Source organism: Alexandromys fortis, unplaced genomic scaffold (genome assembly GCF_014885135.2).
Source record: "Alexandromys fortis isolate MF-2015 unplaced genomic scaffold, M_Fortis_MF-2015_v1.1 scaffold_395, whole genome shotgun sequence".
Taxonomy (NCBI): Eukaryota; Metazoa; Chordata; class Mammalia; order Rodentia; family Cricetidae; genus Alexandromys; species Alexandromys fortis.
This window is the reverse complement of record NW_026068296.1, coordinates 59,726-74,239: the sequence shown is the minus strand read 5'-3', so window position 1 is coordinate 74,239 and position 14,514 is coordinate 59,726. Positions and strand designations below refer to the sequence as shown.

The 14,514-nt window shown below is 50.7% G+C and overlaps 1 protein-coding gene across 3 annotated transcripts; it reads right to left on the bottom strand.

Annotated features, from left to right (window-relative positions):
• Nucleotides 1-284: 284 nt before the first annotated feature.
• On the bottom strand, nt 285-10,036 carry Treml2 (triggering receptor expressed on myeloid cells like 2). Of its 3 annotated transcripts, none has more exons than XM_050132529.1 (5): nt 9,864-10,036; nt 7,515-7,864; nt 3,381-3,753; nt 2,420-2,526; nt 285-2,137 (listed from the first exon to the last, which is right to left on the bottom strand). In XM_050132529.1, the coding sequence occupies exons 1-5, from the start codon at nt 9,920-9,922 to the stop codon at nt 2,040-2,042; spliced, it is 987 nt and encodes a 328-aa protein (XP_049988486.1). In that variant the 5' UTR covers nt 9,923-10,036; the 3' UTR covers nt 285-2,039. The 3 variants fall into 3 exon arrangements, with proteins under 3 accessions (XP_049988486.1, XP_049988487.1, XP_049988488.1); XM_050132530.1 differs by having other exon boundaries at nt 7,515-7,835; XM_050132531.1 differs by lacking the exon at nt 9,864-10,036 and adding an exon at nt 8,081-8,184 and having other exon boundaries at nt 7,515-7,835.
• Nucleotides 10,037-14,514: the final 4,478 nt, after the last annotated feature.

Sequence of the window (14,514 nt, the reverse complement as noted above, 5' to 3'; positions counted from 1 at the left end):
TACCATATGCCTGAGGGGGCCAGGACATCAGATACCCCGGAACTGGAGTTACAGGCAATTGTGAGCTGCCCCGTGTGGGTGCTGGAAACTGAACGTGGGTTCTTGCTGGAGCAATAAGCATGTTAACCACGGGGCCCTCTTTGCAGCCTCTGGTCAGAGTGTTTCCGTCACAGCAGCTGAGCAGAAACTGAAGCAAAAGTCAGTTCCTAATGAATGATGGAACAGGAATGAACATCAGGAAAGTAGTCAGGAGACGCTCGCGTGGTTGCACAGTGTTTACGTCATTACAATGCACCCCCAAACACTCTTAAGAGGTAGAAATTATTGTCCCCTATCATAAGACAGGGAAAACTGAGGCCCAGATATGGCTAGTGGCTTGGTCTGGTTCACACAGGGATCCCTGGATCCTATGCCTGACCACCTGTCCATCTGCTGTCCAGGAAACAGGGCTGTCAGGGCCAAGGAAGGTGCAGGAACAGGAATGGAGGAGGGACAGTAATGGAGGAGGCACTCTGGCAGCAGTGTGAGTTGATCCTCCCAGGTTCCCACTAGAGCAGTGTCTCAGCAGATGGCCAGCGAGCCAGTGATATGTGTGGATGCGTCTGTCTGTCCTTCCTTCTAGAACTTGATTTGTCAGTTGCTCAACCTAGTTAACCTCGGTCAAGCTCTGCAGGAAGTTGTTACTTTCTCTATCCAAGGTTACACCTTGGGCTCCTCCTCTCTCCTTAAAGCCATCCTGGAGTGTGACCAAGGCCCCAGGTGTGTCACCCTCCTGACTGTGATGTTTGCTGTCCCATTAGGAGGTCCCTGACTCAGGGCTGAGGGTTAGCTGCTGCATTTGGATCAGGGACCTTTCAAGTCTCCATGGGCTAGTGTGCACCACTACTAGGGTGACGATTCAGCCCACAGCCTACGGCCTACAACCCATAACCCACACACAGTCCACAGCCCACAACCCATAACCCACACACAGTCCATAGACCACACCCCTCAGCCGTCCCTGCTCAACTCTAGACCAATGATCTCGGTAGTAGAGGCCAAGTCTGGGTTGTGCATAGGATGGAGGCAGAGTCAGTAGGGCCATTGGACCCTGGGCTCTGCTTTCTCTGCTCCTGCCTGGAGATATGGTTCTGCTGCTCACGTAGAAGGATGGCTCATAGCAGGATTTTTGCTGGCCAGAGCCAGATCTCTGTCTCTCTGTCTCTCTGTCTCTCTGTCTCTGTCTCTGTCTCTGTCTCTGTCTCTCTCTCTCTCTCTCTCTCTCTCTCTCTCTTTCTCTCTCTCTCTGTCACTCTCTCTATCTGTGTGAGTGGGTATGGGTATATGTCCATGTCTGTGTGCCCATGTGTCTGCCCATCTTTTTCAGCCTAGAATCTGGTGTCAACTAGCCAGTCCTAGTCCTCCACCCACTGCTTTTCTATGCAGGGCAGCTCCATGTAATCTTTTCTCATAAGTGGTCAACCCCATGGTTTGGAGGAGGGGCCCTCTCCATGGGGCTTCAGACACGCCAATCATTAGTCTCAGTCGCCTCCATGAGCTCATCACTGCAGCATGGGAGAAGCAACTGGGATGGGGGGGAGGCCAGGTTCAGCCTTTGCAGCCATCTTGGAAAAGGCTGGTCCTGCACCTGTAGGCTCTCGCTGACCTGAGAGAGGCTGGCAGACAGGAACCAAGTGCCATGTGTAAACTTCAGGCTTCTAGGACAGAAGGGACCAGCAGCCACAGTCACGACACATCAGAAGACACGTGGCCCTGGTCAGCTCTGGGACCTCCTGGTACCAGTTCCTCTGTGATCCCAGGTCTTCATCTCTGTCCCTTCTCATCCAGAATAGGACTCTATAGACACTGGCTGCCCGAGGGCTCATGAGTCTGGCTCTTGTCTCCAAATGTACAGAGACATTTGTAGGGAACAGAGGGAAACTGAGGACACGGTGGCCCTGGGTGAAAGGAAGGCAGCTGTACTGTGCTCCTGCCCCAGGGCCATTGTCTGGGCTTTGGTCCTCTCTGGCCTCTGAGTCCATTGGCATCAGTTCTCCAGATCACTGAGTTATCTTATACCAAGCAGGTTTCCACAGTGTCTCTGGTCCTTCAGGAAGATATATCCAGGGTTTAGCAGAGTCGCTGCCCAAGCTGTAGCCTACAACAAACAGGAGGAGATGAAGAAAGGCCATGCCCTGCTCTCAGTGCCCCAATGTCCTGGGTGACCTTTGACCCTCTCTGGCTTCTGTATTGTTCCTTCATCCCCATAAGGGACATGTGGGACCACCCATGCCTGGCCACCCTTCTCCTCCCTGGATGTCACTGGTCATCTTGACTGGACACAGGCAGAGGTTTATTCCCCAGCCAAAGTCTCAGAGTCACAGTCCTCAGAGTAGAGACTCAGATCTTGGCCCTGGTTTCCAGGGGTGACTGTACTTACTTCCCATGTGCCTCTTCTTCCAAAAGCCATAGACCATAAACAACACCACAGGTGTCAGAAGGAATGTCAGGACTACCATCGTCACAGTGAGGTAAGTCTCCTGGGACCTGAGGAGGCAGGACAGGAGAGAGTAAGGACTGGGTTCCAATCTTGGCCACAGCTTCCTTTGGCAGACAGAAGCACAGAGGTTACCCAGTGGGTAACCTCACAGCGCTCCCTCCAGGTAGATGCCCCCTCTTGGGGATGAGCTGTGGGAAGAGATAAGGAGACAGCGGAGTCATGGAAGAGTCAGCAGGCAGAAGGCAGAATCTCTGCTGTCACCTCTCCTCCAGCATGTCCTCCACCCCCATCAGTGAAGACAAGGGTAGTTCACAATGGCCCTACGGGGCTCACGACATCAAGATTGCTGCCTCCATAGTGACTGAGGACCCCTCTTGCCCCCACCCTGTTTTCTATTGCAGAAGCTCCCTCTCCACGTGACACCAGGGCCTGCACTCCCATTGTGTTGGCGCCCTAATGCTGCCCCCACCAGTGGAGAACAGAAGGTGGCACCTGACACTGGATGCCCAGTGGGAGGATGCTCCTGTGTGCACAGCAGAGGCCGCCTCAGCACGGTTTGCCAGACGACTTCCATTCTCTGGGACACCTCACCCTCTTCCCCGTGCCAGAGTAAAATGCTGCTCCTTGTCTCAGGGTCTGGGGGAACCCAAGTAAAACAACCACACTTTCCTTCCCCAGTCCCTCGCCTGGCCCTGCCCTCTCCTCTCCATCCTTAGTTTTGACCCTCATCCCATTTCCTTCCTTTAAGGCCCTTTCCATTTCCCATAATCCACTGCTGAATAGCAGTGACCTCACTGAGTTTCTGGGGAGCAATAGGGAGTAAGAATGGACTCAAGAGCCGCCTCTTGAGATCTGTTGGACTCTGAGAGCTGGGGCCACGCCTGAGAGAATATCACATGACCTCTTGGGGGTTGATGGGTGGTACATCCCCGTGGTGGACAAGATGCTGCTCAGGTGTCTTGACTCGGTGGAGGTGGTCACTGGATCAGCAGAGAAGGGTCTCGCATCGCTAGGAGACATGGTCACTGGCTGGTTCTTTGTGCTCCTCCCGTGCTCTGTGATGGTGCCACTGGAATTGGTGAAACTGTAGATTGTCACAGGGGTTGGCTCCGTGGTCCCTGAAGCCAAGGTGAGGAGTCCAGATGTGAAGACAGTCACGTCACGGGTGAAGGGCACATGAGGGCCTGAAATGGGGACCTGGCCCGTTGTGACAAATCCACTCTCAAGGGTGTTGGTTAGATGTGTGCGAAGAAGGTTTCTCTCAGTTGTGAGGGCTGAGGGACCAGAGAGGAGGAAATATTAGATTAAGCCAGAGACTTGAGTTCCACAGACAGACCTCACAGCCCCTCAGCTGCACAGATACTGAGGAGAATCTGCCCTCCGTGACTTTGGGCTTGACTTCTGAGTGTCAGCTGTGTGTTCTTTCAGAGGGAGACAGGAAAGAGGAAGTAGACACGTGAGGAAGAGAGACACTGGACACTCTCTTCAGCCTCCCCTGTCAGGGCTGGTCCCCAGCACAGTGTCATCTGACTTCCTAGCTCCCGGGTCAATCAAGAGCACCAAAGAACTTTCCTTTAAAATGACATTTACTTAGCATGTAAGTGTGCGTATCTGTGTGTATACATGTGCCACAGAACACATGTGGAGGTTTGGGGACAACTTGCAGAAGTCAGTTCTGTCATTCCATCTTCTGGGTCCTGGGGTTTGAACCAGGTCCCCAGGCTTGATTGTAAGTGCTGTTACCCAGTGAGCCAACTCACTGCCCCTTTGGAGTTTAAGAGATATTTCTATGTGATGTTGTATAAAGGCAGATGCTTCATAATTGTGAGATGGGGTTAGAACTGGGGACAGAGAGGAGTCAAGGGTTTCAAATTCAAGAGAATACTGCAAACAGATGTGGTCAGTCACCCTCCTCGGGGTACACATCGACACCCAGGAGCAGGTCCTGCCCCTCTGACATCATCCTAACTCATTTCATCAACAGCAGTCTGGGGTCTGGACAGCATGTGGGAACTGCAGTCAGGAGTTCTCAGTCCTGTGGGGACTCACAGGTCCATCTCAGCAGGAGCAAGACAGAGAAAGACTTACAAAACCCCTCCTCCCCTTACAAGGCCTGGAAAAGACATTCCTGAGTCCAGGGGTCTCTATGCAGGGAGGCCTGAGCCATTGTTCTGAGCAATGCAGCCTGAATAACAATGTGGGGAGGGAAAAGATGAAGGAGCCTGGCAGGAGAGCAGCTGGCTCTCCGGGACTCAGTTGTCCTGGGCTACAAGGTCTGGTTTCTGGGGCGTTGCACACCCTGCTCTTAGAGCTGTAATTGGGCTGAGGTTTAAGTACAGGTTTACATTTTCATTTATTTATTTGGGGGTCACACACATTCCTGATATGAATATGGAGATCAAAGGACCTGTAGCAGTCAGTTTTCTCTTCTACTACATGGGCCCAGGGATCCCAGATTGTCAGGTTTGGCATCAAGTGTCACGTGGCCATGGGCAGGAGATTGTTTTTTCTCTCAACTGAAAACATGGGCAAAGTAGAAACTGCCCCAAGATTAATGACCCTTAAGAAGCAGAAAATGAAGACCTTGAGGGACAGCTCGATCAGTGGTGCTGGCCGTGTGAACATGAGGACCTGAGTTCAGCCCCAGGAACACAGGCTTACAGTCCCATGCTGGGGGCGCAGACAGGGAAATTCCTGGGGTCACTGGCCAGAGACAGCCTAACCTACTTGGCATGTTCAGGCTCATCACAACCCCTGGCTCAAAGAAAACAAAAGAGCAATGGTACCTGGGAATGACAGCTGAAGTTGTTCTCTGGCCCCAGAGGCAGAGCACATGCACACGCACGCGCACACACACACACACACACACACACGCACACACACACACACACACGTACACACACACGTACACACACACACACGTACGCACCACGCACACGCTGATAAGAGAAATGATGGCAAAACAATAAGCACATTTCCTGATGGCATCCCTCCAAGTGAAGACCCCAGGCTCAGTTTCTCCTGCTTCTTGGTTGACATGGAGCTAGAGCACAAGATGAGATTCAGCACCACAGCTGGGAGGGAAAGCTCTTCCTGGTTCAGACCAGGGAGGATGGGGATGCACTCAGGTCAGGGGAGCAGGGCATGGCAGGTGGAGGGCGAACTCATGACAAAACGGGTGGCTTTCCCCAGACACTTCCTGGGTCCCCACCATTTCCTGTCCTATAAGTGTGGGGACCCCATCCTGCTCAGACTCTTCTCTCATCTTTCTGTACACAGGAGAGAGACTTTTCTATCCCCTTTGTTGTGATGGGCAGCTGTACTGAGATATGCCTGAGAGACCCCTTATCCTACAGTCTCATCCACAGCCCTAGCCGTGACCTTTAAATGCCCTTGACTCTCTTCACAGAGACACTTCAAAGTGCACACTCCAGTTCTGGCCCGTCATTAACACTTCAACTGCCTGCTTCCTCTCTCTACCTGAATCCAGAACATGCCTTCACATGACAAAACAGGGCTCTCGATTTTCCCTCCATATGAACTCTTTGGTGGTTCCCCACGACATAAATGCTACCATCCCCCAGCAACCGAGGAGTCAATATTCTCCTCCATTCTCCCCATTGAGCAAATCTTCCCTCACTCCAAAATAAACAGAGTCTTACGAAGCCGAGATTTAAGTTTATCTGTTACCCTCACCCCAGGTGCCCAAGTCCCACTTGTCCAAGCCCCTGCTATTTCCAGTCAGGCCCCTTGGTCTCACTGCCTCCTCTCCCTCCCCCACCGTTTGTCAACAGTGACTGTGGCCTTACAGAAAATAGGCCATACATATACAATACAATAGAATACAGACATGGCTTAGTCGGTCCAGTGCTGGCCTTGGAGGCATGCAGACCTGGGCATACTGGTGTGTGCCTTTAATCTGGGCATGGGGAGCAGTGTAGCCCACTTGGCACACTACCAACCAGAGAGATACCCTTTCTCAAAAATAACGAGGACAGCTCCTAAGGAGTGACCCCTGGGCTTGACCTCTGACCTCCTACACACAGTGAGGACAGCTCCTGGGGAATGACACCTGATCTTGACCTCTGACCTCCGCATACACACAGTGAGGACAGCTCCTGGGGAATGACCCCTGGGCCTGACCTCTGACCTCCACATACACACAGTGTATCCACACATACATTTACATATACACACATGTGGGAGAACAACATAAGATACAGCATGCTTCTCTTCCTTTGCAGTTAGAATTAGACCCAGCTCTGTATCACTGAACTCAGAACCACTTGACTGAAAGCCTAAATAGAAGCAGTGCATTGGACTGGGTGCGGGTGCAGCACCTTTAATCCCAGCTCCTGGGAGGCAGAGGGAGTGCGAGCTCTGTGGTCAGAGATTCAGGGTCAGCCTGGTCTGCACAGTGAGCTCCAGGCCAGCAGGGTTACATAGTGAGACCTTGCCCCAAATAAACAAATAAATGTGACAAATTACTATAGACCTAACTGTTCCTTTCCCCTAATCCTCTCCCCCGCAGCCAGAGTGGCCCAGCCACACCTGTCCTTCTGCAGGCCTTGCTGCATCTCTCCTCAGGGCCTTTGCTCATAAGGCTGTCCCAGCAGGTGCCCTTCTAAGCATGACAGAGCTCTCCTCTCCTGAGGCCGCGGACACCAAGCAACTAGTTCATCATTGCTTTCTCAGCACATGCGTCTCACTGTGCCATGATTGGTCAGATGGCGCGTGACTGTCAGGGCTCCCCACAGGGCAGGACAATGCCTGGTTTTGCTCATTGTTATATTCTCAAGGCCTGCAACAGTGCCAGGCACACCCCAACAGTGAGTATATGATGTTCAGACAACTGAAGACAAAACATGGTCCCGAGTTCCATCTCTCCTCCACACAGGGCAAAGCCAGAGCCACTCAGAGTTTGATAAAGCTCATTTTCTTTGTCCGTAAAATGGAGACAGGAAGATGTCCATAGTGAAGAACCACTCATTCTTATACTACCCCACCCATCCCAGCTCTGGCTGGGTCTGCTCACCTGGATACACTTCCAGCTGGAAACCCACCAACGGGTAGAGATTCCCAGCCGTGTTCCGCATGCACCAATATCGTCCGGAGTCCTGGACTCTGAGGGCCTCCATGGTGATGTGGACCACCTTGGCCTTGGCATCATCCCGCATCGAGTAGCTGGGCCCCTTCACCCAGCTCCGGATGAAGCTGGGCTCACACTTCTTCTTCCTGACCTTGCACCAAGCCTTGCTCTCAGCGCGGTTCCGGCGGTTCTTGTAGGAGCACAGCACAGTCAGAGACTCCCCTTCACGCCGCCACACTTTCCTGTACACGTTCTCGTTGGAGGGACCTGGGGAGACAGGACTTTCTGAGCACGGTCTGGAGAGGAAGAGAAAGACATCTTGAAACCAGCAGCAGGAGGTGAAAGAAGGGTGCAGCAGCCCTGGATTTGTGGAGCTCAGGGTGAAGGGGGAACACAGCCCCACTCTCAGGGAGTCAGATGGGAGAAGCACAGGGCCCCCTAACAGTTTGCCCCCAGTCTGATGGAGGAGACCCCAGTCCAATGAGGAAGCAGCCCTAGAAGGATATCTCTACCAGATATCATCCCTTTCTCTGGATAGTTTCTGGTCTTCAGGGATGTCCAGTATTTCATGACAGACCAGGGCTCTGCCTGGGACAGATGTGCAGACACAAACAGGTCACTAAGCTCTGGAGCCTGAGCGCACAAACCGCTGTGGTTACAAGAAGGTCCCGTGTCTAGGAAAGCGATGAAGAATTATTTCCCCCAGTAATAATTTTCCTCTTCCTCTTCCTCTTTCCCTCTCCGCTCTGTCCCGTTGGTTTTGTATGGTGTGTTGGGAATCACACCCAGGGCCTCAAGCATGTTAGGCCAGCACTCCACCACTGAGCCACACCTCCACCCTCTGCTGAAGGCCTTTAAATAGTACTGTCCATGGTGCTTAATATTCAAATAGTCCATCGTTATAAACCCCAAAGATAAGCAGGCCACACAGACTTATGGCCCTGCTGATGAGCCGGCCAGTGGATGCTACATTATTCACTAATGCTACTGTTCATGCAATGGTTCGATGCTGCAACTTGACTTTGTGGTCTACAAATGTATTAGGCAAGCCATAGCTATCCCAGGATGCATGGGGCTTGCAGAGCACAGGACAGACATGCCTGGTCTCTTTATCTTGGGGTGAGACGTGACACAAGCCTGTAACAGCATGAGGGAGACTGAGGTAGGAAGAGCTAGAGTTTACGGCTAACCTGGGATATCTAATGAGTTCTGGCTAGCCTGGAAACAAAACCCTGTCTCTAAGGAGAAAAAGGCCTGGGGAGATGGTTTATGAAGACTACTAAGCATGAGAACCTCAGTTCCAAACCCAAGACTCATGCAAAACAGCAAGCACAATCACTGTGCACCTGTTACCCCAGCAACGGCTGGGGGGGTGGGGCAAGAGGGTGGATGGCCTGCACACGTGTATGTAACACACACATACAAACAAAGGAGTATGAATGAATACATGAATGTGGTCTGTGTCCTTCCTAACCCAATCTGTTGAAGAGAGAGTAGAGTTAGAGGTGGCAGGATGATTCAGGGGGCAGAGGGAGGGAGGAGCTACAGTTAAGCCCCCCAAGCCACTTGCCACTGTAGCTGATGCTCTTAATCTTCTTCCCATGCAAAGTGAACCAAACAGAGCAGACCTGTCAAATTCACCTCAGCTCAGTGTTTCGAAAACCTTCTCCATGCAGAGCAACAGAGGGGCACCTGGAGGAAGCCTCTAGGGTCCGTGGTTCATTTATGTCTTCACTTTCTGTCAAACAGTAAGGGGTGGGTTTGCCAGCCCTCACCATACCCAGAACGGAACAGGAAGTGGTAAGGGGTTGCCTTGGCAGCCAGGAAGGCAAGAATGGGTGAGCCTCCCGCAGAGAGTAGCCACGATTAGCAAAAGGCCTTTGAGGATTGGTTCCCTGCAGGTCAGAGCAGAGGGACCGGATATGGCATCAGCTTTCCAAGAAAAACAGAATTCAAAGTGTGCAGACATGTACGAGGAGTCACAACAGCACCAGCCAGAACTCTCTAGACAGACAAACGCCAAGCAGGTAATTTCTGTGAGGAAGTTCTCCATACCAAGGAAATCCAGCAGATAAAGGCCAAAGTAGAGGATACAGCTACACCATCCATGTGAGGCCTGGTGGAGCTCTCCCTGGGACCACATAGGAGAACGGACATTCTCACAGGTCTCTGGCAAAGACCCACCAAGTCAGCCCAGCCTCCACCCCAGGAAACATTAAGACAATAGAGCACGAAAAGGCAATGGAGGACAGACAGGAGGACCTGGTCTCTCCCTTCTCTCACCCCACCTCTCACCTGAGACACAGCTCTGTAACCACAAAAGCAGCAGCAGCAGCAGGAACGTGGAAGGCCATGGCTCCATCCAGTCACCCGGGGCTAGGGCCCACACTGACCCCGGGCATGCCACTTGGGTCAACCAGGGAGGGATGTCAGACTCTAAAAAATACAGTTGCCCATTTCGGGAAGTGAGGCCGTGTGGCACACAGTGACCCAGGAGAGCCTATCGCACGCAAGCCTGGGGAGAGCCAGTGGAGGGCGGGCGCTGGCAGTTTCCGCCCTCTTCCTCAGAACTGCCGGCAGGTGTGGCTGTTCCACCCAGTCCTGGGGCCCCTGGGCCAGGAGAAGCTCAACAACCACAACCTCTGTGATTCTCTACGGAAAACCTGATCCTCTGGGGAGTCTCCTCATCCAACGTGGCCGGTCCACCCAGGGAACTGGAGGGTCGGCTTCTGGGACATTCTGCGCAAACTTTATGGTATCTTCTGGGTTTGGAGGTTCGGGAGCTGCTGCTCTCTGGCAGGCCTCGACACTCCTGCCCAAGGAAGGTCTTATGTCTGGTGAAACGCGTTCCTTCGGCCACCTGACCCTCCGATTCTCAGCTGCTCACACAGGCGGCTCCTGCTCACTGTTGCAAATAACCGCTCACAGACTCACGTGCCGTCTTTTTTTTTTTTTTTTTTTTTTTTTTTTTTTTGTCGTGGGGAAAATATGCAAATTTAGAAACCCACATTCACACACTCCACACTTGCCCCTGACTCTGTTCCTCTCTGCTGCTCCTCCTGTGGTCTCTAACTCAACCAAGGCTCTCTCTAGCCTTTCACTCCTCCCAGACTCCTAGGCTTTGAGACACACAATCAACCTCCCCCTCCCCCATCTCCTCTCAGATTACCGTGCCCTCAGAGTCCCTCCCTCCCCTTGTTCTGCCGCTTAGACTTCTCAGAGCACACTCCTATCCCCTCAACTTCCTTTCCTCAGTCATATCTCTCTTCCACAGCCACCCGACTCTAGTTGAAATGACCCAGCATTTGGCCCAAGACTCCACCCTTCCCTCAGTCCCCAAAGAATCAAGACTCTACTTTGTCCAACAGCTGTGCAAACCCATGATTATATGTGCTTGTTATATGTATCTCTGCTTGTTTAGGCCACTGAGCAGAACTTCCTCCAATTTGCACAGCCGCAGTCTTAGCATGAACTTAAACTCCCAAATCCCAGACAAAGGGGTTTTAGCTTTGATCACTTCAAACGTCTCGTATCTTTTAACTCATTCATTAGGCCCTGGATACTATGGGTAAAAGAACGAGACACACTTGTCCTGAAGGGTTCTGATGTGGCATTCAAAGGGGACACTGAGACACCTTATCTTTTGTGGGAAGAATTGTGTTCAATGCTGTGATCAGAAGTTCCTGGGAGGGGCTGCGCCCAACGCTGAGTCTTCTATAAGGCTAGTTGCCTGACTCACTAGTGACTCTGCTTTCCAACTGCTTGTGGCTCTCACTGACTTGACTCTCCCCCCACCAAGATGGCTGTACCCTTAAACTGCACTCTCAAACCAACCAAGTTAAATGGCAAGATGGCTCAGTCGGTAAAGGAGCTTGTTGGTGAGCCTCTGAGGACCTGAGTTCCAGGCTCGTAGTCACACCATGGAAGGAAAAACTGACTCCAGCAAGGTATCCTCTGACACGCAGACAAAATAAATAAATAAATAAATGTTACACAGGTGCACACACACACACAGAAGCACACAGGCACACACAGACACGGACACACACAGAGATATACACACAGGCACACACACAGGCACATACAGACACACACAGATATACACACAGGCACACATACACAGAGGCACACAGACACACACAGACACACACAGGCACACACAGACACACACAGGCACACACAGACACACACAGATAGATATACACACAGGCAGACATACACAGACACACACACAAAGACACACAGGCACACACACAGGCACACACACAGACACACACAGAGAGACATACACAGAGACACACACAGGCACACATACACACAGAGACACAGACACACATACACTTTGATGAGATCACTCCAAGAGAAGGTTAGCTTTGTAAAAAGAGAAAGAATGGCTACTTATTAAGACCATATAAGTATAATCTGTATAATCTGGTTAAATAAGTTTTTTATTACAATGATGCTATTATTTTTTATTCTCATTGTTTTGAGACAAGATTTCATTTACCCTGGTGCTCAAACTCTCTATGTTGACAAAGATGATCATGTACTTTAAATAATAAAGATTTTTCCAAGTGTGATGGTGCACACATTTAATCTCAGCAAAGGCAGTTTAATCTCTGTGTGTCTGAGGCCAGCCTGGTCTACATAGTGAGACCCAGATGCCAGCCTGGTCTACATAGTGAGATCCTATCTCAAACATAAATAAGCGTTCTCCCTAGGTTTAGTTTTTTTTTTAATTTTTAAAAAATATTTTTATTTGATATCTGTGAGTATTTTGCCTGCATGTATGTGCTCCACACATGTGCCTGGTTCCTGTGGAGGGCAGAATAGGATACTGGATCCCCTGGAACTGGACTTACAGATGGTTGTGTGTTGCCATGTAGGTGCTGGGAACCGAACCCTGGTCTTCTGCTCTCTAACCCTTGAGCTTCTTCCTTTTTTTTTTTTTTTTTTTTTTTGAAAGTGGCTTCAGTGACTGTGGAGAGCTTGAAATGAAGACAGTCCATAGTCAAGCTATCTTGGGCCATATTTTGCCCTGCTTGTGTGTGACCTATCTTTGTGAGCATTAGCTAAGTCTTTTAGAATGTACAAGAGGTTCCTGCTCTCCGCCAGTCAGCAGGCTGAGGCCCAGACCTGGGCTTTCCACACTCTACAGCGGCCCGCCCTCCTTAGGTCTCTGCCACTATACTTTAAAAGTGCCCTGATGTGTGGCTTTGTTTGTTCTGTTACTAGAACACTTCATGGAGGGGGCTAGAGAGATGACTTAGCTCTTTAGAGCCCTTGTTGTTCTTGCAGAGGGCCGGGGTTCAGTTCCCAGCACCCATGGGGCAAGTTGTAGTCTCCTTAACTCCTGTTTCAGAGGATCTGGCTCCTTTCTGGCTTCTGTGGCAGGAGGCACATATATGGTACACATACATGCATGAAAGCAAAGCACCCCCACACAAAATAAAAATAAATATCTACTTTTTAAAAACCTGCAAGGAAACATTAACATGTTAAAACATGGAATTTGGAGTAACCTAGTCTGTGCTCCTAGACAAAAGTTACTCTTTGGGAGCCAACTCCCAAGTAAACACTGTCTTCTCCCCTGTGAGGTGAGAGCTGTATTTCACATCTGCAGAGCACTAGACAGACAAGCAGACAGCAGTATGGTCAGGGATCTGAGGAAAGCTTAGAGGAAGTGGGGGAATTCCAAGTCACATGGTTGGTGGGTACCCAAAGTATTTGCTTGCAGCTGTGCTGTCACTGAGTCAGCTCCAAGGTTGAGAAGGGCAAAATTCTGCAAAACAAGTTATTTTAGCCCTAAAAAACAAATGGTTTCGTTTCAGAAACTGTTACAGTTCAACCAGCATGGGGGAACGTCACAAAATGGTGTGACTTTGACTAACAGTATCTACTGCTCACTGAAGATCTGGTGTTTCTTTCCCAGGGCTCAGACCCCGAGGTCAGACTCTCTCTTCCCCAACACACATGGCGTCTTTCTCCCTCCCCTCCATTAGAGCAGAGGCTTCAGACATGAGAGTTACACTGACCCCTGTGAGGGTGTTCTAAGCAAGAACAGACCTACTAAGCCCCCCAGCGTGTCCAGCACAGAGTGAGACAAGGTAACAAGTGAGGTCATGGTGACAGAGTTTCGGGTGGTTAGGAGGTCACATTGACAGTTACGGGTGGTTAGGAGCTGTCTGACTTGGGTGCCTGGAGCCAAACTCAAGTCCTCTGCCGGAGCAGCACACTGTCTGAACTACTGAGTCCTCTCTCAGGCCCTCATTTTTCTTTACATTTATTTTTTCCCACTTAAAAATGAAATAAACTTCACTCTCTTCAGTGTCCAGCCCAGGGAGGTTTTGTATCTACTGCTGTAATGGAATTGCACCATTCCCAATCTTTACCATAGCCCCTGATAGCCTCTCAGCCCCAGGCAATCCCTAATGTGGTTGACTTTTTCCTTAGAGTGTTTCCTGTAGGATGGCTCATTCTGTGCTGGTTTCTTTTGATGAAATCCTATATGTAATTTTAATGGCTCATATTTTTGTGTTCTCAAAGAAACCTTTGTTTAAGCTATGCTCACAGGCTTTTAACAGCTTTCTAAGATACAATTCACATAATATAACATCAACCCAAATATCTATTCCTGGGGCTGGAGATTCAGCTCAGCTATAGAGTGCTTGCCTGGCATGCATGAAGCCTTGGGTTCCATCCCCAGTACCGCATACACAGGGTGTGGTGGTGCACAGGTCCTGGAAGATCTGGACAGGCTTCTCTAATGCAAAGAAGGACCAAAGGAGAAGTAGATGTTGTCTAAAGCGTTGGGGGTGGCAGGCTGGGGATGTGGCTTAGAAAGTGTCATGTCTACCATCCAAGCACCAGAACCTGAGTTTGTGTCCCCAGGCCCTGTGTAAAAGCTGACGGTGGTGTCGTGTACTTGTCATCAATAGCAGGGGTG

Excerpts from the sequence above, each read along its gene's own strand:
- Treml2 (XM_050132529.1), bottom strand. The coding sequence starts at position 9,922 with ATGGCCTTCCACGTTCCTGCTGCTGCTGCTGCTTTTGTGGTTACAGAG. Across the intron at positions 3,754-7,514 it reads CCAGCTGGAAGTGTATCCAG|CCCTCACAACTGAGAGAAAC; the intron begins GTGAGCAGACCC and ends CTGGTCCCTCAG. Across the intron at positions 2,138-2,419 it reads GAAGAAGAGGCACATGGGAA|GCTACAGCTTGGGCAGCGAC; the intron begins GTAAGTACAGTC and ends TGTTTGTTGTAG.